At 50.0% G+C, this 25,723-nt stretch overlaps 1 protein-coding gene across 3 annotated transcripts in view; it reads left to right on the top strand.

Annotated features, from left to right (window-relative positions):
• Positions 1 to 25,723, top strand: part of CTPS2 (CTP synthase 2) — an 848,459-nt gene that overhangs the window by 615,095 nt on the left and 207,641 nt on the right. For all 3 annotated transcript variants that reach the window (XM_063955808.1, XM_063955806.1, XM_063955807.1), the window contains one exon: positions 4,351 to 4,495. In XM_063955808.1, coding sequence (XP_063811878.1) covers positions 4,351 to 4,495 — 145 coding nt within the window. The remainder of the gene's footprint in view (positions 1 to 4,350; positions 4,496 to 25,723) is intronic.

The raw sequence follows: 25,723 nt of genomic DNA, 5'->3' as shown, positions 1-25,723 counted from the left end.
CGGCGGGAACGCGGCGTGCATGCAAGCCTGCTGACAACAGGAGTGTCCTTAGGCCCAGGATGACATTTAGCGACAAGGTGACCAGTGGCAGCGAGACATGGGAGCCCCAGACGGAGACCGCACCGGCGGACAGATGCAGCTGCAGTAAGTCGATTCCTGACATATATATTTTTATGTATTTTACATTGAATCTGGGATGGCCAAAGCACTTTATAATATGTCCCCTGAATGTAATGATCCAAACACCAAGTGGATGGAATATCGGGCACAGAGAAATGAATTACGAGCACAACAGGAAGTTCAATGCTCGATTTGGAACGCAAACGTCACATCCGGGTGACGCACTTCCTGTCTGGCGCCGAGAATACAACGGTGGAACGCATACGTCACCGTGGAGTGACGTACTTCCGGGGTAATGCCGGAGCTCCACCTGAGAACCCAGGTGTATTGGATAAGAGCAATGTATAGGGGTATATAAAGGGACTACTTCTAGGTGAGAGTTATGCTTCTGATGAAGGTCGTATGACCGAAAACGCGTTTGAGCAACTTAATTTTCACTATTGGACCGCTGTGACCCTGCACCAGGACTCTGAAAGACTTATCCTGACCATTTCCATCTGGGACTGACAGGCTTCTGGGACCGGTGAACAGTGGGGATTCCATCTTGGGTGAACACCGGATTGTGTGGTGATACATGCATTGTTTTTAATTGCTAAATGTGAGTGTAATTGTCTATTAAAGTCTGTTTATTTTATCCAGACTCTATTGCACTATGTACATTTGTTTAAAGTTTTAGTACTACGGAGTGGGACCTCAGAATTAAGAAGAAACAGCTATATATGTGATGATATGCAAAATATATTCCTTGTCCATATTTACGGATCTCCATCTCAAAAGGATGTATTTGTATTAAGTATCAAATTTTTAGAATCTTTGGGACTTTATAATTGTCTAAGAGGTGTAAAAATCTATGGTAGCGCCATATGTCCTTTCTACTTGGTATGAAGAATCAGTACGCGTGCCCAAGTCGGTCAGATCTTTTCTGAATTCTGCAAGCGCTGACCTCATTTCGGTTTGAATAGTTTTAGTGACAATAGAGATGATGTCTTGGGTGGTAAGGTGACCTTTTAGCGACGGAGCGTCCTCCAAATCTGACATTTGATCTGCAACTGAAGAGTTACGAGAAGTAGACCCTGCTTTCTCCCATGCACGAAGGGTGCTGGGCTTATTAACAGCATTGGATTTGTGGTTTTTTTGCGACATAATAGAACGGGAAGGGAAAGGCAATAAACACCAAGAATATCAACTCCGCTTAGGAGATTACAGATAAATCCAGAAGATAATCTTGAGAGAGACCTCGGCTAGGAGGGTGGCTGACCCTTTAACGCTAGGTGACCGCAGGATAAATTAGCCTAGGACAGGCATTAGGTGCGCCATGGAGCGCCTCTTAGAGAATGGGCAACCATGAGTAGAGATCCACGGTGGGGTGGAGTAGGTTGCTGTGGCTACCCAGAGTCAGGGCAGCCGAGGAGCGTAAGATGATAATAGGATGGCCACGGGTGTACCGGCACAGACCAGCCAGTGATCTGTAGCAGCGGCCGGGGACTTCAAACAGGGGTAGACAGCAACCCACTTGGACACTTGTTTCCCAGTGCTCAGCAGAGAGAGAGGCGACCGAGACCATCAACTCTTATACATATCCGGGTGCGCGACCCCAAGCGGTAGCGGCAGCGCTTTGACCAGCAGTTGGGGAGGGTCCCTCTGTGCATCTGTTCTGTAATGAGCCAAGGAACAGGCTGGAGCACTGGAGTGACCACCTTTATCCAGGGGGGTTCACAGGGATAAAATTGTCCTCAGCCAGGGACTGCACTGTTATGGCCAGTGTGTTCAGGGGGGGTCACAGAGACTGCGGGGCAGGCACCACGGTATATGAGAGAGGGAGAGCTGTGTGGAGTCAGCGGGCTGTAGAGGTGAGTGGCAAGGTGATGTCCCGTCAGCTCCGGGACAAGCAGCCAGCTCCAGCGCTGCCCTCCAGAGGACCCGCAACGGGTGACGCGCCAGCCGGAGGTCACGGCTACGGAGAGGTGAATTAGCAGTGGGTGCAGGGAGCGGGGAGCTGCGAGCAGGCACACCTCTCCGATCGCGGGCGTCTCGGGTCCCGGGGGGAGCTGCAGTCAGAATGGAGTCTGCAGGATGGCGGCCGCTCACTCGGAGATCCCGGGCAAGCGGGGCTCCGGACGCCAGCGGTTCAGGTCCTGGGTGACTACCGGAGGTGGGTAGGTGGAGGCCGAGGTCCAGGGAGTGCCCTGCAGGAGACTGATGTGAGGTGAGGGTCTGTCCGGAGCGCTGCGGCCCGTTCGGCCCAACTCTGGAAGGCTAGGTCGGGTGCAGGGTAAAATCCAGGACCCGGCTTCAAACTGGGGAGATGGCCACAATCCGCAGGAGCGTGGAAAGTCACTCCCCGATTCCGCAGTTCTCCCACAGTATAATGTATAAGAGTTGGATAGAGCAGGGATGTATATATAGTAGAAGGGAAGGGTAAGGGGGATTATGTACAGGGCTATAAGTAGCTTTATTTGCAGGAGCTCCTGAGCTGCACGTCTGTCCTTTTCAGCAGCTAGGCCACACACCCCCTGTCAAATCATTTTTAACAACAAGATCTTTAATGTTGGCACTCCGTGTGTAACATGGCATAATTTTACTGTACTTTACAACATGTAGACTAGGGTCAGAGGTAATCATAGGCCACATCTGTTTGACCTGTTTATATGTTCTTTTACTGGCTGTGTTAAACTCATTCACCCAGGGAACTTTCCTTATCAAGGCATCAGTACTTTACTCTTTCAACAAATCCTCTCTATTCAAAGACATGGCTTTCAAACTTACCTGCTTCGTTTGAAAGCCATGTCTTTGAATAGAGAGGATGTTCATTTTTTTAAGTGCCCCGGCTCCATGGACCCAGCCTGTACCCCACCATAACCTGTATCCCAGTGTCCCCTATGGATTTAGAAAAAGTAGAAATGTTGCAGCTCCTTGCTATTCTGTTGGCAGTAATGAATACAGATGGATGATAATTGAATTAGTCACATGATACAGTTAAGTACTGCTGAGGGGGGAGGGGGGTTGCAGTGTGCGCTAGCCTCCTTTACTCAGTCACTCAGTAGCCTGGATTCAGTATGATGACCCGGCTGGCAGGATCCCGGCGGTCAGGAGACCAATGCCGGGATCCCAACAGCCGGAATACCGGCAGTTAGTGCAGTGTGTCCCCTCGCGGGCTTGCTGCGCTCACCACGCTTTGGGCCCGGTAACCACAGGGTTATTTTCCCCCTCTGGTGGTAGCGTGGGCCACCACTCGAGGGGGGATTCCCGGTGGCGGTCAGGATTGAGTCCACCTGTATTTCACATGGTGTCGGGATTCCGGCATTGGTATCCTGATCGCCGAGATCCCGGCAGCCGGCAACTTGAATGCCTCCCAATAGCATAGTGCAGTGTGAAGTGAAAAGCTCAGTTGGCACATTGTGAGGTAGGTACTTGTGCTATTTATTTAAACAAAACACTCTGATGCTGATTGTGAGTCAGACACAGTGACTGTTGTTGCATGTGGCCAGAGTAGCCTGATTTACTACATTTTGTTAATGTGAATATTCCATCATCAGGGGTTATGCTGCCCACCGCATCCATCGTAATTAGCACCAGCCTCATGCTAAGTGCAAGAGATATGTCAGAAAGTCTTCCCTTCACTGTACGCACGTTCCGTGCACTTGCATTATCAATACCCAGTTCCCATCCTGAAAATCCCAATTTCATGGAAAGACCTTTCCAGCCAAGTGGCATCCGACTCAAAATAGGACAGGTATACGCAAAGATGTGTAAATTCACATTGCATGTGCACTCTATTCAGATACTGACCATTTGCATCTGTTTCCGCCAAGATGTAATTAATATAGAATGCCGACAGCTGCGCCGGAGCTATTCCCACTCGTGGGTGTCCACGTCACCCACAGAGTGGGAATAGAACTTGTGGCAAGCGCAGCGAGCCACCAAGCCCGGAAGGGTCTTTGTAGTGCTCGCCTCACTGCCGGCATTCTGATGGCCGGGATCCCGGTGTTGGTATACTGACCTCTGGGATTCCATCCCCATCCCGTTTCCGCCTTATAATCAGGTACTCCCTGTGAATATCCCCAAGCTGTTGGTCTTGTGAATTATTGTGGCTAAGTTGCTGTGGTAATTTAATTTCAACAATTGGGGTTTTTTAGATATGCATGCTTTTTGCTGTTTTATGATTCACATGCTTTTATATACTGTACATGCTTATCCATATGATTATTTATGAGCGCATTCTGTCTGCAGGGCATCCATACTTTGTGGGTGTGCAGTTCCATCCAGAATTCTCCTCCAGACCAATGAAACCTTCCCCACCCTATCTAGGACTAATGTTGGCCGCTTCTGGGAAACTTTCTACATACATACAGAATGGTTGCAAATTATCTCCAAGGTAAATCATTAAGTATTTAAATTCCATTGTGTGCATTATGGGGGTCATTCAGTTATATCCATTGTGCGGATTATGGGGGTCATTCAGTTATATACATTGTGCGGATTATGGGTGTCATTCAGATCTGATCTCTGCTGTGTTTACTCTCACAACAGGCGATCAGGTCAGAACAGCGCATGCGCATTGCGGTGCATACGCACACGCTTTGGACAACAACAACTGGCATCGCCGGTCAGTGATCGAAAAATCCATTTACAAGGTGATTGACAGGTGGAAGCCATTTATGGGTGGTAACTGACCGTTTACTGGGAGTGTTCAGGAAAACGCAGGCGTGACCAAGCATTTTCAGGGAGGGTGTCCGGCCCCGATCAGCCTGATTCTATCGCACTGGAGACTGCACAGACTGAATTTTAGCAGCTCCGCATACACATAGGATCGCACTCTTGCACGGCGAAAATACACTACCCCTGTAGGTGGCGACTATCTGAACGCAGGACAGCAAAAATCGCAGCCCAGCGATCAGATCTGAATGACCCCATATGTTCCTTTAAGCTGTCAATAAATTAATTTGTGTTATAGTTCAGCCAAGCAGATAAGTAGCCAACAGTTTATCCTATTATCTACCTAATTGATCATGTTACAGTTTGTTACAGTTTTTAATCAGAGTACAGAAGTGTCCTTAAACACCTAGCCTCAATACACCATGTGGCGCGAGTGAGCTACGCCGATCGATGCAGTGTCTTTTTTGCTCATATGTGCATGCGATACAATAGAACCGCTTCATTGCACTGCTGCACCACTACGCTGCTTCATGTGATACTTGTATATCTGTTTGTGAGACTGAGGGCCAGATGTACTAAGGGTGCACAGCAGGCGATCAGATGTGAACTGCGCATGTGTCGCAATGCGCTGGCACGTCGCACAACAGCACCGGGCATCGGTGAATAGCGACGGGATGGTGCGGAAAAACCGCTCGCACGGGCGATCGCAAGGTGATTGACAGGAAGTGGCCGTTTGTGGGTGTCAACTGATCGTTTTGTAGGAGTGTCCGGAAAAACGCAGGCGGGCTCAGGCATTTGGAGGGAGGGTGTCTGACGTCAGCTTCGGCCACGATCACCAGGAATACATCGCAGCAGCTGAGTAAGACCTGGGCTGCACAGAGACTGCAAAAAGTGATGTTTGTGCAGCTCTGCTAAAGAAGCTAACGCACACTTGTACAGACTTTACCTCTCCCCCTGTAGGCGCCGACTGTCTGATTGCAGGGCTGCAAAAAACGCACCCTGGCGATCAGGTCTGAATTACCACCTAAGCCTTGAAAAGTGATAAAATGAAGAGTGATAAACTACCAGCCAATCAGCTCCTGTCATTTTTATAACAGCCTGCGACATGACAGTTAGGATCTGATTGGCTGGTTCTTTATCTCAATCCACCTTATCACTTTTTAAGGCTTTACTACATCTGGCCCTGCGCCTGAATCTGTATACGAAGAACATCAGAAATTGGTGTAATAAAGAAATCAGGGCTGCTGCATTGTAAAATTGAATGCGCTGAAAAGGGATGCTTGGCATAACTACAGCAGTAGTATATGACAGCCCATCTGTACATACATAAACACAAGCAAAAACTGTGTCTAGTTAATGGGTACAACATAACGTGTACATTATGCTGTGTATTTGGTTTAAAATGAAAACAAAAAAATAATTGTTTACGTACACCATGGATGTACATAAACAATGGGTTAAGCCCTTATTCACAAACAGATGTACAAATGTTGCAAACGAAATTGATCAGTGTAAACTGGCAATGTAGTAGTGTCACTTTTGTGTCTTTTAATTACACAATAAGTCACACATGTAGGGTGAAAATATGCTTGGCGTGGCTAAGCTGCAAAGGCCTGGCAGGCTGAGAGCGGTTATATTGCACAGCTGAGACAAGAACTCACAGGAGAGTGTTGGAATTAGGGGGTAATTCAGACTGGATTGCTGCAGCGGCAGTGATCGCAGTCTGAATTACTTTGTGGAGTGCGCACGCACAGCGTCCGCCCCGGCCGGAGCCCGGAGGGATGCTATCAGCATCTCACTGGCTGTGATCGCCTCTACCTGATAGCATCTCACTGGCTGTGATCGCCTCTACCTGATAGCATCTCACTGGCTGTGATCGCCTCTACCTGATAGCATCTCATTGGCTGTGATCGCCTCTACCTGATAGCATCTCACTGGCTGTGATCGCCTCTACCTGATAGCATCTCACTGGCTGTGATCGCCTCTACCTGATAGCATCTCACTGGCTGTGATCGCCTCTACCTGATAGCATCTCACTGGCTGTGATCGCCTCTACCTGATAGCATCTCACTGGCTGTGATCGCCTCTACCTGATAGCATCTCATTGGCTGTGATCGCCTCTACCTGATAGCATCTCACTGGCTGTGATCGCCTCTACCTGATAGCATCTCACTGGCTGTGATCGCCTCTACCTGATAGCATCTCACTGGCTGTGATCGCCTCTACCTGATAGCATCTCATTGGCTGTGATCGCCTCTACCTGATAGCATCTCACTGGCTGTGATCGCCTCTACCTGATAGCATCTCACTGGCTGTGATCGCCTCTACCTGATAGCATCTCACTGGCTGTGATCGCCTCTACCTGATAGCATCTCACTGGCTGTGATCGCCTCTACCTGATAGCATCTCACTGGCTGTGATCGCCTCTACCTGATAGCATCTCACTGGCTGTGATCGCCTCTACCTGATAGCATCTCATTGGCTGTGATCGCCTCTACCTGATAGCATCTCACTGGCTGTGATCGCCTCTACCTGATAGCATCTCACTGGCTGTGATCGCCTCTACCTGATAGCATCTCACTGGCTGTGATCGCCTCTACCTGATAGCATCTCATTGGCTGTGATCGCCTCTACCTGATAGCATCTCACTGGCTGTGATCGCCTCTACCTGATAGCATCTCACTGGCTGTGATCGCCTCTACCTGATAGCATCTCACTGGCTGTGATCGCCTCTACCTGATAGCATCTCACTGGCTGTGATCGCCTCTACCTGATAGCATCTCACTGGCTGTGATCGCCTCTACCTGATAGCATCTCACTGGCTGTGATCGCCTCTACCTGATAGCATCTCACTGGCTGTGATCGCCTCTACCTGATAGCATCTCACTGGCTGTGATCGCCTCTACCTGATAGCATCTCACTGGCTGTGATCGCCTCTACCTGATAGCATCTCACTGGCTGTGATCGCCTCTACCTGATAGCATCTCACTGGCTGTGATCGCCTCTACCTGATAGCATCTCACTGGCTGTGATCGCCTCTACCTGATAGCATCTCACTGGCTGTGATCGCCTCTACCTGATAGCATCTCACTGGCTGTGATCGCCTCTACCTGATAGCATCTCACTGGCTGTGATCGCCTCTACCTGATAGCATCTCACTGGGCTCTCGGGGGGCGCGCTGCTTGTGCGCACTCCACAAAGAAATTAAGACTGTGATCACTGCCGCTGCAGCGATCCAGTCTGAATTACCCCCTAAATCCAACACTCTCCTGTGAGTTCTTGTCTCTTTCCAGCTAATTAACTTGCTATATGTGCTGCCTTGGAACGTGTGCAAATTATGCTTCCTAAAACAGCTTAATTACAATGTTCGTAGAGTACGATTCATTTTATTTCCAGTTTATGATTTCACCTTCAGCGCATACTAACTTCTTACCTCATAATACCTCTCACAAGTGTTGTTTTATGTTATTCATAAAGATTTCTAATTACCATATATAGTTTATAGGTGTGGACAGCATGGCGCCATGGCAGTGTGGTTAGTTATCATTACTGCCTCATAGCTCTGAGGTTGTGCGTTCAATTTCCGACCAGGATCTAAATGTGAGGAGTTTGTATGTTATATTCCAGTGCAGGCATGATTGGATAGGTTAATTGGATTTTGATAACATTAACCCCAGTGTGTATGTTTGTGAGTGTGCGTTTGTAAGTTAGGGAATTCAGACTGTAAACTCAAATGGGGTAGGGACTGATATTGCCCAGACAATGCTATGTAAAATAAATATATGATAACAATATTATACTTCTCTGTTGTGTATTATACTTCAATATTGTTGCTTTCTCTTTATTATCACGTACTCATTTCCTTATTTACAACCACCCTCCTCTGTGCTGCACCGGCTGTATCAGCTAACCCTATTTTAATCGTCTACGCTAATTCCTCTACTAGGATTTAAGGTCACATCTTTTCTTCTCTCTCCTCCGTCCTCCTTTTTCAACATTGTCTGTCATAATTTGGTCTTTTAATCAACGCAACAGAGTTTATAATTATTGATACAGATGTAGCTGCTCTCATCTGTTGTGCAGTTATTCGCACCTGCTGTTAGATTGCCGTTGGTAGCGTGCACGTATACAGGCACATGCGTACATTCGCGCCCACGGCCCATAGACATTGTATTTTCTAGTCCTGGGTGCGAATAGTAACACACAGGTACACCTAGTCGCTGCCTCGATGCGTGTGAACGTGCATATGCATCACGACAACACTAAGAGTGGCTAGATGTTGTGTATGTTGCGTTGTTTTCTGTGTTCAATCGCAGTGGTCTTATTATAGCGTGTACTATTAAAAGTACATTTTTATATATTATTACAGTAGGTTGAGGGTCTCATAAAAAGAGAGTACTTTCTGTCCTTGCTTGTTTCCATACCATATCATTACTCTTTACATAATAACACTGAATGTGTTATTATGTTTTATATCAACTACAGGGTTTAATATCAATCTAAACGTGGAACTAACTACTTCCCATGCATTACCTCAATGTCCATACCAGTGCTTAAGATGTCCCATTTTCTGTTTTTTCCTATGGTTTCCTGAAAAATGGAATTCCAGGTTCATATGCATGCAAATAGCATGGAAAATATCAGCACTTTCATAGCAAAAGTTTATTGTAGTCAGTTCCTCTTAACTTGTGTATGGTCGATAGGCATAAATATGAAATTGGTGACATTATATATCATAGCTGCAAAATCTCTGGTTACTGGTGGAGTATCGGTATCCACAATGATCAAAGTCTTTTAATTTGAGGAACAGCGTTGGGCAAGTCTTCCTTCAGCATTTTAATTGTTTTTCCCAATAACATACATAACAATGAGGGGACAGGAAATCAAGTACACAATACATCTGTTTTCACTGGACAGATGGTATCTAATTACCTATTTCTTGCCAAAGTGGGAATCAATAAAGTAATCCCCTGTTCATGTACAGTAAGTAGACCTTTCACACATCCATCGCATTTAAAGATCCCTGACTTAAAATGTAGCCAGCTTTCTGTTCTCAATGAGCTAATAACTAACTAATTTGACTACTAAAATTGTTCACTACTAAAATACTTCTTTTGTAGCTAATGGTGTGGTATTGGGTCACAAACATTTTCAGAGGCAGTGAAATATATGCTTGCAAAAAATGAAATGCTTGGTGGTGTTGCCCTGTTTAGTGGTAGAAGGAAGGTCCTATCTGTTCAATTTAACACATTCAGAGATTGCTTCATTGATTTCCTTTTTACAATCCCCCATTTTCTGGATTTGTCTTCTGTCACTTGTAATGCATGTGGTAGGGCATTAGCACATGATATCTCTTGAACACTAAACCTCCTAATGATAATGTGTGGACCCCTTATTCAAAAGTAAAGCATTCAGTACCTTTAATACCAAGAAATAATGACACGGAGACTTGAATTTGGCAGAAAATTGTTAGCTATTTATTGTACCCTAACCATTAGAAAACCTGTAAAATGAAAATTTTAGTTAACATGCCGATTCAGCCGGCATATGGTGGCAGAAAAAAGAACGGCTATATATCAACTGCCGATAACCTCAAAACATAAAATTTCCAAACGATCCTAATTTAACACAAACTATAAAAATAGGTAATAGGTGCCCGACTCAGACCCCCACGGTGACTACCCACCCTGATGGGTGATGACGCTGCCCCCGGACAGGTGGTCAAGCGGCCTTAAAAGTCAATGGAGGTGAGTGCACCTAAACCACACCAAAACTGTAAATCACTGCAACTAACAAGACAAACTACAACCTGCCGTTCTTTTCCGCCAACAAATAGCCAACGATAAAACCACACTAACAATTCAAAGCCAAGGCACTCCGTGCCAGAACCTCTACCAAACAGGGTTGGAGGGCGGGAAGGCAATTCAGCAGCAAGAGAGACCAAGCTGGCCTAGCAGTCCCTATATATACTGAACCCTCCCCTCTCTACCATGGGCTGTACTTTTCCTCACAGTTAGGTCCACCCCTCACAGGAGGTTTAACTCTCTGTATTCCTATGCAGTCATTTCGCTCTCCTAAACCTCCTAATGATAATGTGTGGACCCCTTATTCAAAAGTAAAGCATTCAGTACCTTTAATACCAAGAAATAATGACACGGAGACTTGAATTTGGCAGAAAATTGTTAGCTATTTATTGTACCCTAACCATTAGAAAACCTGTAAAATGAAAATTTTAGTTAACATGCCGATTCAGCCGGCATATGGTGGCAGAAAAAAGAACGGCTATATATCAACTGACGATAACCTCAAAACATAAAATTTCCAAACGATCCTAATTTAACACAAACTATAAAAATAGGTAATAGGTGCCCGACTCAGACCCCCACGGTGACTACCCACCCTGATGGGTGATGACGCTGCCCCCGGACGGGTGGTCAAGCGGCCTTAAAAGTCAATGGAGGTGAGTGCACCTAAACCACACCAAAACTGTAAATCACTGCAACTAACAAGACAAACTACAACCTGCCGTTCTTTTCCGCCAACAGCGAAAGACTCCTCCCCAGAGTCTTCGCACCGCCACCATACCCTCAACCTAACTCCTGCAACACCAGAAAAAGATCCTCCAGGAAAAGCATCATCCCCTCCTTGGACAGATGCACACCATCAGGCCGAAAAAGGTGACTGTCACGAAACCGAATCCTAGGGTGGCGAACCACTTTGCCTCCGTGTGCCAACACCCACTTCGCCACAGCCCCATTCACCTTTTGCCTGGCCTCATCAATCAGGCGACCGTCCGCCACACCTCTCCAACTCAAACTTGGCACCATCATAGAGAACACCTAGACACAATTGGTCTATGCTGCGGCCACACTGGCCAGATCCTTCATCATGGCCCACCGCAGCTCCAAAGATGTCCTCTTCCCCAGGTCGTTGCCACCTAAATGGACAACCAGCACCCTAGGGACTCCATGCTCGCTGACCTGACTGACCAATCTACTCTTCAGATCTTTCCACATCATCCCCCGCCAACCAAGCCAACGAACGCCATGAGCCCTAGGAAACATCTGTGCCCCCTCCGAGGCCAAAAACCTGGCTGCCCAGTACACATAAGAGTGGCCAACCACCCAGATTGCCAAATCATCTTCTACCCAACCTGAAGAGAAGGAAAGGGGTAAAAAATCGGTTAATAAGAATCTAAAGCAGAGTTTATTAAACGCATTAACCTGAAGGATCTGCCAAAAGAAAAAATGGTGTTTTCGTGTCTTGCAGAAGTCACGGCCTAGCCGATCTGCACAAGCTTCCAGCCAATTGAAGCAGAACATAAACACACAACAGGAAAAATCAAAATAATATAAGGAAAATAAACGGGGGGGGGGGGGGTGGTATAAAATGGGAAAAAACATGTAAGAACTCAGCTGGAGGTGAAAGCGTAAAAACCTTCTGAGGGACTTTGATTAGAACTGATCAGCCGAATTGTAGATTAGAATTCAGTCCTCAAGTCAGGCAAAAAATCGCAAAAGAACTCCAGACCCCCGCTGCCAGCAGCGGCGAGTAGCTAATCCCTGAGTAGGATACACAGGGGAGACAAACAGACACACTACACAAGGACGTACTGAACTTCACAACATGAACTTATACAACTACAAATAAACAGAACCGTTAGTCAAACAAACAAATCATGCAACGGGGCGAATATATCGTCTGTAACTCGACGACTTCCATCGCCCCACTGCCTGGATTTCCGCCACGGAAAACTCTGCCGACGCAGCCGACGTCGCAGCCCCGATGCGGAAGGAATGCGTCCCGAAAGCAGCGGGTGGAAGGCCCAAGCTCGCCAGACAGCGACCCAGCATCCAACGAAACTGATATTTCGTCAAGGGTAAACAGTCATAATGCAGCAACCACGACCCCTGCCCACCGGGCCGAACTGCCGCATATTTCGATGCCAACCTCACCGGGCAAATGCTCTCCTCCAGCGACGAAACCAAGGTGACCCATCGACCTCTAACTACTTGGTCCGTCTTAGAGCGACGCAATCTGCACAGCAAGGACCTCTCACCCACCACCACGTCTTCGAGAAGCATGCGCGAATCCGCCCGCTTAGATGGCGCTACCAGCTCCGAAACCCGAAAGGCTCCGTGGTAAGCCATGGAGAACGCCAACCGGAACAGAAGCGATTCAAAAATAGACGACGCGATACCGCCAACCGCCTTGATGACAGCCGGTAGCAAGGTCGCATCGATGGGCCGCCGCCTATCAGGCGGCGTTGGCGCCACGCGTGCCCACCCCTTCATCGCCTTAAGCAGAAGCCCGCTCTTTGTCACGTCAGGGACACCCTTGATTTTATTAAAGAATGAAATTCCAGCTAAGTACCGGGACACCACCGCTCTGGACCTACCCGTAACAAACAGCTGCCAAATAAAAGAAAGCATCATCCGATGCCCACTCTTACCTTCTTGACTTCGTCCTCGGACAAACTCCTCCCACTCGCTCCAAGCTTGTCCGTAAGCCTTGAGCGTGTTCGGAGCCACTGACCGCATCGCTAGACCCTCCAGTCCGGCCCGATCACCTGCCAGACATAACCGGGACATTGAAACCCCTGCTCATCGGCCTCGGGTGCCAACAAACGAAATCTCTCCCACTGACCTCGGGACAACGCGTCGGCAATTCCGTTCTCCAGCCCAGGCACATGCTGCGCGCGGAACCATACATTCTCAGGCAAGCATGTCAGCAGCAACGGCCCCAGCACCCTCAGGACCACCAGCGACTTCGCCCTCTGGTTATTGATCGCATGCACCATGCCCAGATTGTCCCATCTAAACAAGATGCTGCGATGAGCCAGACGATCGCCCCAAACCTCCAGCGCCACCATAATGGGGAAAAGCTCCAGCAGCAAAAGGTCCTTAGTTAAACCCTCGCGATACCATTCCTCCGGCCACGAGGCCACGCACCAAGATCCCACAAGGTAGCAACCGAACCCAGAGGAACCCGCCGCGTCGGTAAACAGCTGCAGCCGAGCGCTGTCGACCGTTGGGGCCTGCCAGATAAGCACCCCGTTGAAGTCCCCCAGGAACGAGGCCCATACGGCCAAATCCCTCTTAATCTCGGAGGACAAGCGGATGAAATGATGCGGCCTGGCACACCCCACAGTCGCCCTCTCCAGCTTCCGGCAGAAAACCCTGCCCATCGGGATTACCCGACAAGCAAAGTTCAAAAGGCCCAGCAAGGACTGCGCCTGCCGCAGCGTGACTTTGCGCGAGCTAACGAAGTGGCAGATAGCTTCGCGGAGCTTCGCAACCTTGGCCTGAGGCAGGCGACACGACCCCGCTACCGTGACGATTTCGATACCCAAGAATGACAAACAGGAAACCGGCCCCTCCATTTTATCCTCGGCCACAGGAACGCCAAAGTGACAAAACAGAGCTCGGATGCTGAACAGCAAGTCGCCGCAGCGTGGCGAATTCGCCGGACCCACACACAGGAAGTCATCGAGGTAATGTGAACTCCATGACCCCCTGACGAAGACTCCACGCACCAATGTAAAAATGTGCTAAAACGTTCAAAAGACGAGCAGGAAACGGTACATCCCATCGGCAAACATTTGTCGATGAAATACTCCGCTCCGATCCGAAAACCCATAAAACGGAATGAGTCCGGATGCAACGGTAGCAACCGAAACGCGGATTCCACATCGATCTTAGCTATCAGGGCCCCAGGGCCGTAACTACGGACCAACTCTATCGCCTCATCAAACGACTGGTACACCACCGAGCAATGAGCCGGTGGTATCGCGTCGTTGACCGATGACCCCGATGGGTAAGAAAGATGCTGAATGAGCCGAAAAGCACCTGGAGTCTTCTTGGGAACTACCCCCACTGGGGAGATGACCAAGTCATCCACCGGGGGTGAGCAAAACGGTCCCTCCATCCTACCCAACCGTAACTCCTTATCAACTTTCTCTCGCAGAACCGACGGCAAGGCGCGAGCAGACTGGAGGTTCCGGTGAGCCCGGACCGATACCTCGCTCGCAACAGGCAAGCGAAACCAAACTGAAAACCCTGAAACAAAAACTGAGCGTCTGCACTATTTGGATACCAATCCAACCATTTGGCCATTGCATCCAAATTAATTGGCGTTGGTGCCCTGCGGAGCGCTCCCGCTCGCGCCGGGTCTTGCGTAACTTTGCTTACCCCGCGCACCCTGGCGACTGCCTTTAAAACAGGTAGAGGCTGGGTGGGAGCCGCCACATTGCAAGCACAAATGTCGAAACCGACACTGCTTGCCGAAGGAACAGGACGCATTGTTAAATGCAAAGCACTTCCCTTTCGCGGCGGCCTGCCCCCCCCACGGACGGCCAATCAACCTGTCTTGCCCGATCCGCCGTCCGCGCCGGTCCCTTGGGCGGACGACCCTGCGCGGTGCCCGTCCGCCCCCGGATTCCGGGGCTCCCTAGCGGCTTGAGAAGTCCGGGTGACTTGGAGCCAGACTTCCACGTCCTTGCAACCAAAGTCAATCACCTGCAAGCAGTCCTGTTTCTCCCGGAATTTTTCGTCATACATCCGCCATTCGATGCCTGACGATGTGCGCTGCATATCGTGTATTAAGTGCAGGTATCTTATGACGTTCATATGTTCGCCAGGCCTATCTTCTAGGTAACAAGCCGCAAAGACGCAAAAACCAGCCAGCCAGTTGTCGAAAGTACGGAAAGCCTCAGCTCCGATGCCCTTCTTAGCTGCCGCTGACTTATAGTCCTTCTTTGCGTCAACGTAATCGCCCCTGCAGATCTTCCTACGGCAGCTATCCCGCAACCCCCGCAGCACGGCCGTGTAATCGCAGTGGACTACCCCAGGCAAATCGCGGCGCTTCTTGGCCCTGCGAGCGTCCTCGCTAAGCCGCTTACGTCTCTTCCGCCTCTCCTGATGCCCCGCCGCCCTCTTGGCGTATTTTGTCGCGCGCTTTTTCGCCCTAGTTGTGCTACTGACTTCGGACGCCGGCGACGACAGGGAAGAAGAAGAGGAAGAACTGAGAGAACTGGAGCGCGTGCTGGAGCCAGACGCCGACTGCTCAACCTCACCTGATGCTGTCGATTGCTCGGACTTCCGGTGTGGAAGCTGCGAAATCTTCCTCGTCGCTCCCAACCACCTCAACTTCACCGCAATCACCTGAAGAAGAAGACGGAGCAAAGGACCCAGAAACCACTCGGGGAGCATGCCTAGCACTCCGGGGCAAAGGTGTCCCCACCTTGCGCTCCCGCTCGTCCCGCACGGGACGGTGTCCCAGCTGCGCCGCGGCCGCCCCCAGATCACGGCAAGCGCGAGCAATTCGCTGAGCCGCCGGCCGCGCACCGGACACGCTCGCTAGCGCGCACGTGCCGGAACGCCTTGCCGCCACAGGGGATGCGGCAGCGGCCAGCGGGCCCAATGCCGCCACCATTGTCGACAGGGCCGACGCCAACTCTCCGGAGGGGTCCTGACCTCCCCAAAAGTCACTGCCGGCACCCGCGGGGGCCCCTGCAGATGCCGGCGCGCGCCTCCCTGCCCAGCGCCCGGCAGGCGCCAACAGGGGGCCCGATGGCCGAAGCTCCGACTGGCCCGCCGGGGAACTGCTGGCGCCCCTGACCACAAGCGGCGCGGTCCCCCACCAGGCACCGCCCCCAACTTGTGCCTGCTGTCCCTCGCTAGCGCTGCTCCCGCCGCTATCGGCCCCCCGCGCACGCCCTCCCCCCCGCAGGCCGGAGCTCCCTCCGCCCGCAGGGAAGGGCGCCTCGGCGGGACTCCATGCTGCCTTGCTCGCCCCCGGTACGTCCCCCCCCGCCGCCGCTCCCCGCCGGACTCCGGCTGCAAGGGAGGCAGCAGGGGAGATGAGGACACCAGTGGCGCCGCTGCGCGCACACGTGCGCGAACGGCGCCACCTGCTGAGAGCGCGGGCGTGCGCGCACCTCGTGCGCGCGGCCCGCCGCTTCCCGCCACTATCCCTCCACCACTGGGCCCAGCTGAGAGGACCGTCGGACAAGACCCCGCGACAGGCCTCGTCCGACTCGCCGCCGCCGTCCGCCCGCTCCGCCCCCCTCGCCCGGCACCACCTCGCGGCCGCGACAAGGGGGAAGAGAGGGGAGACGAACCAGCAGCCTCCGTCGGCCGCCCAACTTGGCGCGCATGCGCGCACCCGCGGGCGCCCGAACCCAGCACTGGAGCCGCAAACTCTGCACCCGGAGGTGAGTGCCGATGCCCGGCCACCTCCGGACGTCTTGCCTGTGCCCCCAGCCCTCCCCGCCGCCCGCGCCCGGCTGGTAACACCGGACCGGAAACCAGCGGCAAGGAGGACTGAGTCCGCCGAGCCACAGCCGCAATGGCGCCCGCGTCGGCCCCGTAAGATGGGTAGCCGGCAGCAGGGCCAGCCAGCCCATCCTCGGGCCCAGCCCCACCGCCTGATGAGCGCAGAGCCGGTCATAGGCATAGGCAAACTAGGCAATTGCCTAGGGCATTTGATATGCCTAGGGGCATCATCAGCTTCTGCTGATTAAAATGATATGCGGCATGCCTATATTCTGTATGTAGCATTTCATATGCAGATACAGCCACAGTCTCACACAGTATATAGGCATGCTGCATATCAGTTTAATCAGCAGAAGCTGCTTGTGCATCCTAGCCACATAGCAATGCAAATAAGATGCATTTTCATTAAAAAAAGGTGCCCAACGTTAGCATTGATGCAAAATTTGTGAGGACACATCTGTATCCAAGCAGAGGCAGAGGTCACAGTGTTAGTGGAAGTGTGAGTGCTGTGTGCATGTGAGTGGGTTGGTTGTGCAGTAGTGTTCAAAATATGTGTAAGGAGCATTATGTGTGTCATGTAAAAATGCATTAATAATGTGCAACATATGTGTAAAGGGCCACTATGTGTGTCATTATGTGTATAAGGGCATTAATAATGTGCGGCATATGTGTAACAGGGTACTACTGTATGTGTGTCATTATGTGTATAGGGGCACTAATAATGTGCAGCAAATGTGTAGGGGGCACTATGTGTGTCATTATGTGTATAAGGGCATTAATAATGTGCGGCATATGTGTAAGGGACATTATGTGTAAAAGGGCATTAATAAAGGTTGTCAATGTGTAAGGTGCATTATGTTTATAAGGACATTAATGTGTCTCATGTGTAAGGGGCATTACTGTGTGGAATTGTGTATAAATGCATTACTAATGTGTGGCATTATGTGTATAAGGTGCTCTACTATGTGGCGTTGCATATAGAAAGGGCCCTACTGTGTCATCTAATGTGAATAAAGAGCAATAAGGTGTGGTGTAATGTGAATAAGGAGCAATTCAGCATGATGTAATGTGAATAAGGGGCTCTACTGTGAGGAGTAACGTTTATAAGGTAAAGTGATACTACTGTATGATGTAATATGAATTATGGACACTATTGCAAGATAAAATGTGAATAAAGTTGCAGTACTGTGTGGCGTAATTGGAATTGGGGTTACTATTGTGTGGCCATGCCCCTTCCCAGCAAGAAGATGCCCCTTTTTGGGCTGTGCATCAAATGTGTGAACTGTTCCTATTTAAAATATAGGGGGTACAAGGTCTGCTATGGGTGAGGGGTGATGGTGCTGGGAAAGAGGTGCAAGGTCAGAGGCAGAACCAGCGGTGGTGCTAGGGGGCACCAGCCAAAATCTTGCCTAGGGCATCATATTGGTTAGGGCCGGCTCTGGATGAGCGGTAGCGAGCTGGGGTCCTGGCGGGGGCGAGAGGCGGCCATCTCAAGCAGAGTGTGGAATGGAAGTGGGGTGGCAAAAGAGAACACAGTGCAATGCTAAAGTAATAAACTAGCAAAAATTCTAGTGACTCTGCAATGCAGCACTCACCAGAGGCAATTCAGCAGCAAGAGAGACCAAGCTGGCCTAGCAGTCCCTATATATACTGAACCCTCCCCTCTCTACCATGGGCTGTACTTTTCCTCACAGTTAGGTCCACCCCTCACAGGAGGTTTAAATCTCTCTATTCCTATGCAGTCATTTCGCTCTCCTTCTCAAATGCTGAGAGCGTGGAAGCCTTGGCTGATGATGAAAACTATCTGCCAAATTTTATATATATATATATATATATATATATATATATATAGTTGGATTAATTACCTGACCATCTAAATAATTGTTAGATTGATTACTGAAAGGTACAGTAAAACATATGGTAGTGTTAAGGGCATTAAGAAAATTAATGAAGTCTAAGTTTTAATACCACAAGTCCAAAAATACAAAGCTACATCATACTATATACCTGAAGTAAAAATAAATTAAGTTAGCAAAACAATTAGATGAAATAATATGCTGCTTTTTATACATGTATTTTAAAATATTGGCGTATGATGGGGTTATGTTTGATTGCTGTATTGTGCTTGTATTGTGGGCTGCTGGTAATTAAAGTCCTGCCTGCTTCCATAGGTATATAAACTGGTGATGCTGAGTGTTACCAGAAGTCTGGTCTGAGAAAGGACATTTGATAATTCAATGGCATTTGTGCAATGGGTGGCATTCTTGAGATACAAATCTTAAAATGGATGTTTGGCAACATATAGATCAAAAGGATTTTGGAAACATCTTTGGTCCTGGTAGATTCATCTATCCAACTATTAAGACGACTCCGGTTAATAGCTATGCAAATTTCCTTCTCTTACGTCCTAGAGGATGCTGGGGACTCCAAAAGGACCATGGGGTATAGACGGGATCCGCAGGAGCTTGGGCACACTAAACAGACTTTGACTGGGTGTGAACTGGCTCCTCCCTCTATGCCTCTCCCCCAGACCTCAGTTAGACTTTGTGCCCAGGAGTGACTAGACACACACTAGGGGAGCTCTACTGAGTTTCTCTAGAAAGACTTTTGTTAGGTTTTTTATTTTCAGGGAGACCTGCTGGCTACAGGCTCCCTGCACTGTGGGAGTGAGGGGAGAGAAGCAGACCTACTTCTTCTTAGTTCAAGGGCTCTGCTTCAGAGGGTTCGATCACTTGGTTCGCTTAGCTGCTTGTTACCGGAGCTGCGTCGTCACCCCCCTCACAAAAGCCAGAAGAAAGAAGCCGGGTGAGTATTAGAAGAACCGAAGACTTCAGTGACGGCAGAAGACTTCAGTAACGAGGTACAGTGCAGCGGTAGCGCTGCGCTCCATGCTCCCACACACATCACCAACGGCACTCGCAGGGTGCTGGGGGGGAGCGCCCTGGGCAGCAGTTACTGAGGTCATCCAGACTGGCTAAAGGCATATTCGGTGCCCGGGCACCGTATATAATACCCCCGCCAGTATACATTTTCAAATTTGAGCGGGTCTGAAGCGCGCCGGGAAGGGGCGGGGCTTAGCCGCACAGCTCACCAGCGCCATTTTCTTCTCTTCACAGCCGCTGCAGAGACGCTGGCCCAGGAACTCCAGGCTCCTCACAAGTAAAAGGGAGCAAAATGGGGGGTATGGGGGGGTATGGGGGCACAGATAAATTGGTGCTTTTTTTTATTATTTCAGCGCTACTGATATATATTATACTTGTGTAGTATATAGGCGCTGGGGTGTGAGCTGGCATGCTCCCTCTGTGTTTCTCTCTCCAGGCTTCCCTGTAGGCTGTCCCCTTTATTGGTCAGTGTGAGTGTGGGGGTTTCGGTACTACGTGTCGGCATGTCTGAGGCTGAGTGTTCCTCCCCGGAGGAGGTTACTGGGGGCGCAGAAAAGGGGCTGGAGATGGCTCTGTTGGCACAGCCGACTGCTGATTGGGTTACTATGTTAAGTACACTTAATGCTAATGTGGCTTTATTGTCTAAGAGGCTTGATAAATCTGATTCTCAGACTCAAACATGGAGAAAATCCATGGAAGATGCTTTGGCTCAGGTGCAGACCCCCTCAGGGTCACAAAAACGTTAATTTACCCAGATGGTAGATACAGATGCCGACACGGAATCGGATTCCGATGTCGACTTTAATGAGGCTACTTTACTCTCAAGGGTTGTTAAGAGTATTCAGTACATGATTGTGGCTATTAAAGATGTTTTACATATCTCTGACGAACCTACTGTTCAGGAAACAAGGGTTTGCCTCTTTAAAGGGAAAAAACCTGAGGTGAAGTTTCCCCCTCTCATGAAATGAATGCTCTTTGTGAAAAAGCTTGGGAGTAGCCGGACAAGAGGTGGCAGATTCCCAAGAGAATTTTTATGGCGTATCCTTTCCCCTCTGATGACAGGGAAAAATGGGAGTCGTCTCCAAATGTCGACAAGGCTCTACCCCGTTTGTCCAAGAAGGTGGCGCTTCCGTCCCCTGACACGGCTGCTCTCAAGGATCCGGCGGATCGCAAGCTGGAGACGTCTTTGCAGGCCATTTTCGTTACTACTGGTGCATTGCTCAGACCTGCTGTGGCGTCGGTATGGGTAAGTAGTGCTATTGCTGAATGGGCTGATAATTTAGCTTCTGATACGGATACCCTTGATAAAGATAATATTCTTTTGACTCTTGGTTATATCAAGGACGCTGCAGATTACCAAAAGAATGCGGCGAGAGATGTTGGCCTCTTGGGATCAAGAGCCAATGCCATGGCGGTCTCGGCCAGGAGGGCGCTGTGGATCCATCAATGGAATGCTGATGCCGACTCCAAGAAAAATATGGAAGCTCTCCCCTTCAAAGGTAGTGTCTTGTTTGGTGACGGCCTGGCTGACCTGGTGTCTACCGCTACTGCGGGTAAGTCATCTTTTCTTCCTTACGTTCCTGCACAACAGAAAAAGGGGCCCCATCAACAGATGCAGTCCTTTCGGCCTAATAAATACAAACGAGGTAGGGGCTCGTCCTTCCTCGCTTCGAAGGGTAGAGGAAGGGGAAAGAAGTCGCCTGCAGGTTCAGGCACCCAGGAACAAAAGTCCTCCCCCGCCTCTACCAAGTCCACCGCATGACGCTGGGGCTCCCCTGCGGGAGTCCGTGCCAGTGGGGGGCCGTCTCAGAATCTTCAGTCAGGTCTGGTTTCAATCGGCCCTGGATCCTTGGGTCTTAGACATAGTGTCCCAAGGGTACAAGCTAGAGTTTCAGGAGATGCCCCCCCCCCCCCCCCCGCCTCTTTTTCGTATCGGCCTTGCCAGTTTCTCTTCCAGAAAGAGAGGAAGTAAATGCTGCGATACAAAAGTTGTGTCAACAGAGGGTCATTGTTCCCGTTCTCCCGTCCCAACGGAGGGAAGGGTTCTATTTGAGCCTCTTTGTCGTACCGAAGCCGGACGGTTCGGTCAGACCGATTCTGAACCTAAAATCCCTCAATCCATACTTGAAAACTTTCAAGTTCAAGATGGAATCTCTTCGAGCTGTGATCTCCAGCCTAGAAGGGGGGGATTTTATGGCGTCAGTCGACACAAAAGATGCCTACTTACACGTCCCGATTTATCCTCCGCATCAGGCCTTCCTGAGATTTGCGGTGCAGGATTGTCATTACCAATTTCAGACGTTGCCGTTTGGGCTTTCCACGGCCCCGAGGGTTTTCACCAAGGTTATGGCAGAAATGATGGTACTCCTTCGCAAGCGAGGCGTCACAATTATCCCGTACTTGGACGATCTCCTAATAAAGGCGAGGTCACAGGAACAATTGTTAAAGAATGTGGAACTCTCCCTGACGGTTCTGCAACATCACGGTTGGATTTTAAATTTGCCAAAGTCTCACTTAATTCCGACGACTCGGCTGCCCTTCCTGGGCATGATCCTATAAACGAAGCTTCAGAGAGTGTTTCTTCCGGAGGACGAAGCTCTAGAAATACAGACCATGGTCAAGGAGGTATTGAGACCGACAAGAGTGTCGATTCATCAATGCACTCGAGTGCTAGGGAAGATGGTGGCGGCTTACGAGGCCATTCCGTTTGGCAGGTTTCATGCCAGAGTGTTTCAGTGGGACCTGCTGGACAAATGGTCCGGGTCTCACCTACACATACACCGGAAAATAAGTCTATCTTCCAGGGCCAGGATCTCTCTCCTGTGGTGGCTGCAAAGCTCTCACCTTCCAGAGGGACGCCGTTTCGGAATCCAGGACTGGGTCCTGCTGACCACGGATGCAAGTCTCCGAGGCTGGGGCGCAGTCGCGCAGGGAAGAAGTTTCCAGGGAAAATGGTCAAGCCAGGAATCTTCTCTCCACATAAATATTCTCGAGTTAAAAGCCATTTACAATGGCCTCCTGCAAGCGAAGAGTTTTCTTCAGGGTCTTCATGTCCTGATCCAGTCGGACAACATCACAGTGGTGGCGTACGTAAACCGCCAAGGTGGAACAAGGAGCAAGGCGGCAATGGCAGAAGCCACAAGAATTCTCCGCTGGGCGGAACAGCACGTAAGCGCTCTGTCAGCAGTCTTCCTCCCGGGCGTGGACAACTGGGAAGCAGACTTTCTCAGCAGACACGATCTCCATCCAGGAGAGTTGGCTCTTCATCAAGAAGTATTTGCAGATGTGACAAGGCGTTGGGGAACTCCTCTGATAGACATGATGGCGTCTCGCCTCAACAAGAAACTTCCGAAGTATTGTTCCAGGTCGAGGGACCCCCAAACCTGTGCGGTGGACGCCCCGGTAACTCCGTGGGTGTTTCAGTCGGTGTATGTTTTCCCTCCGCTTCCTCTCATTCCAAAGGTGCTGAGGATCATAAGACGAACAAGGATTCAGGCAATACTCGTCGCTCCAGATTGGCCACGGAGGGCCTGGTATCCGGATCTTCAGGAATTATTAGTGGAAGATCCCTGGCCGCTTCCTCTAAGAGAGGACCTGTTACTGCAGGGGCCCTGCCTGTTTCCAGACTTACCGCGGCTGCGTTTGACGGCGTGGAAGTTGAACGCCAGATTTTAGCTCAGAAGGGTATTCCCGGGGAAGTCATTCCCACTCTCCTTAAGGCTAGGAAGGAGGTCACGGCGAAACATTATCACCGTATTTGGAGAAAATATGTGTCGTGGTGTGAATCCAAAGCTTCTCCTGCAGAGGAGTTTCACTTGGGTCGTTTCCTCCATTTTTTACAGGCAGGCGTGGATGTGGGCCTGAAATTGGGTTCCATCAAAGTGCAGATTTCAGCCTTATCTATTTTCTTTCAAAAGGAATTGGCCGTCCTTCCTGAGGTTCAGACTTTTGTAAAGGGAGTGCTGCATATCCATCCTCCTTTTGTGCCACCTGTGGCGCCTTGGGATCTTGAAGTGGTGTTGCAGTTTCTTATGTCTCACTGGTTTGAGCCTTTGCGTAAGGTTGAGTTAAAGTTTCTCACTTGAAAAGTGGTCATGCTTTTGGCTCTGGCGTCTGCCAGGCGAGTATCTGAGTTGGCGGCCTTGTCTCACAAGAGCCCTTATTTGATCTTCCATGCGGATAGAGCGGAATTGAGGACACGGCAACAATTTCTGCCGAAGGTGGTCTCTTCGTTTCACATTAACCAAACTATTGTGGTGCCTGTGGTTACGGATGCTGTGGCGGTCCCAAAATCTCTTGATGTTGTAAGAGCTTTGAAAATTTACGTCGCCAGGACGGCTCTTACTAGGAAGACAGAGGCTCTGTTTGTCCTGTATGCTTCCAACAAGATTGGAAATCCTGCTTCTAAGCAAACTATTGCTGGATTCAGCAAGCTCATTCTTCGACTGGGCTACCGTTGCCGAAATCAGTAAAGGCCTATTCTACCAGGAAAGTGGGCTCATCTTGGGCGGCTGCCCGAGGGGTCTCGGCACATCAACTTTGCCGAGCAGCTACGTGGTCGGGTTCAAACACTTTTGCTAAGTTCTACAAGTTTGATACCCTGGCTGATGAGGACCTCATGTTTGCTCAATCGGTGCTGCAGAGTCATCCGCACTCTCCCGCCCGGTCTGGAGCTTTGGTATAGACCCCATGGTCCTTTTGGAGTCCCCAGCATCCTCTAGGACATTAGAGAAAATAGGATTTTAATACCTACCGGTAAATCCTTTTCTCCTAGTCCGTAGAGGATGCTGGGCGCCCATCCCAGTGCGGACTGTTCCTTGCAGTTAGGTTGATACTGGTTATTTTTGGTTACACGTGGTTGTGTATCAGTTTTGTTCAGCTTGTTGCTGTTGTTAGTTCATACTGTTATCTGGTTTCATGCTACTCCAGTTGTACGGTATGTTTGTGGTGTGGGCTGGTATGTTTCTTGCCCTTAGTTTAACAAAAATCCTTTCCTCGAAATGTCCGTCTCTCCTGGGCACAATTCCTATAACTGAGGTCTGGGGGAGGGGCATAGAGGGAGGAGCCAGTTCACACCCAGTCAAAGTCTTTTTAGTGTGCCCAAGCTCCTGCGGATCCCGTCTATACCCCACGGTCCTTTTGGAGTCCCCAGCATCCTCTACGGACTAGGAGAAAAGGATTTACCGGTAGGTATTAAAATCCTGTTTTTCTCGAACGTCTTAGTGGATGCTGGGGAATAGGCGGGCTCCGCAAGAGACATGGGCACTTTAAGAAAGAATTTAGATTCTGGTGTGCTCTGGCTCCTCCCTCTATGTCCCTCCTCCAGACCTCAGTTTGAATCTGTGCCCGGACGAGCTGGGTGCTGTTCAGTGAGCTCTCCTGAGCTTGCTGTAAGAAAGTATTTTGTAAGGTTTTTTATTTTCAGGGAGCTCTGCTGGCAACAGACTCCCTGCATCGTGGGACAGAGGGGAGAGAAGCAGCCCTACTCTCTGAAGATAGGTCCTGCTTCTTAGGCTACTGGACACCATTAGCTCCAGAGGGATCGTACACAGGATCTCACCCTCGTCGTCCGATCCCAGAGCCGCGCCGCCGTCCCCCTCGCAGAGCCGGAAGACAGAAGCCGGGTGAGTATGAGAAGCAAAGAAGACTTTGAAATCGGCGGCAGAAGACTCCGTTCTTCACATGAGGTAACGCACAGCACTGCAGCTGTGCGCCATTGCTCCATACACACCTCACATACTCCGGTCACTGTAAGGGTGCAGGGGGGGGGGGGCGCCCTGGGCAGCATAT

Source organism: Pseudophryne corroboree, chromosome 2 (genome assembly GCF_028390025.1).
Source record: "Pseudophryne corroboree isolate aPseCor3 chromosome 2, aPseCor3.hap2, whole genome shotgun sequence".
In the NCBI taxonomy this organism is placed as follows: Eukaryota; Metazoa; Chordata; class Amphibia; order Anura; family Myobatrachidae; genus Pseudophryne; species Pseudophryne corroboree.
This window is presented reverse-complemented; position numbering and strand designations above follow the sequence as displayed.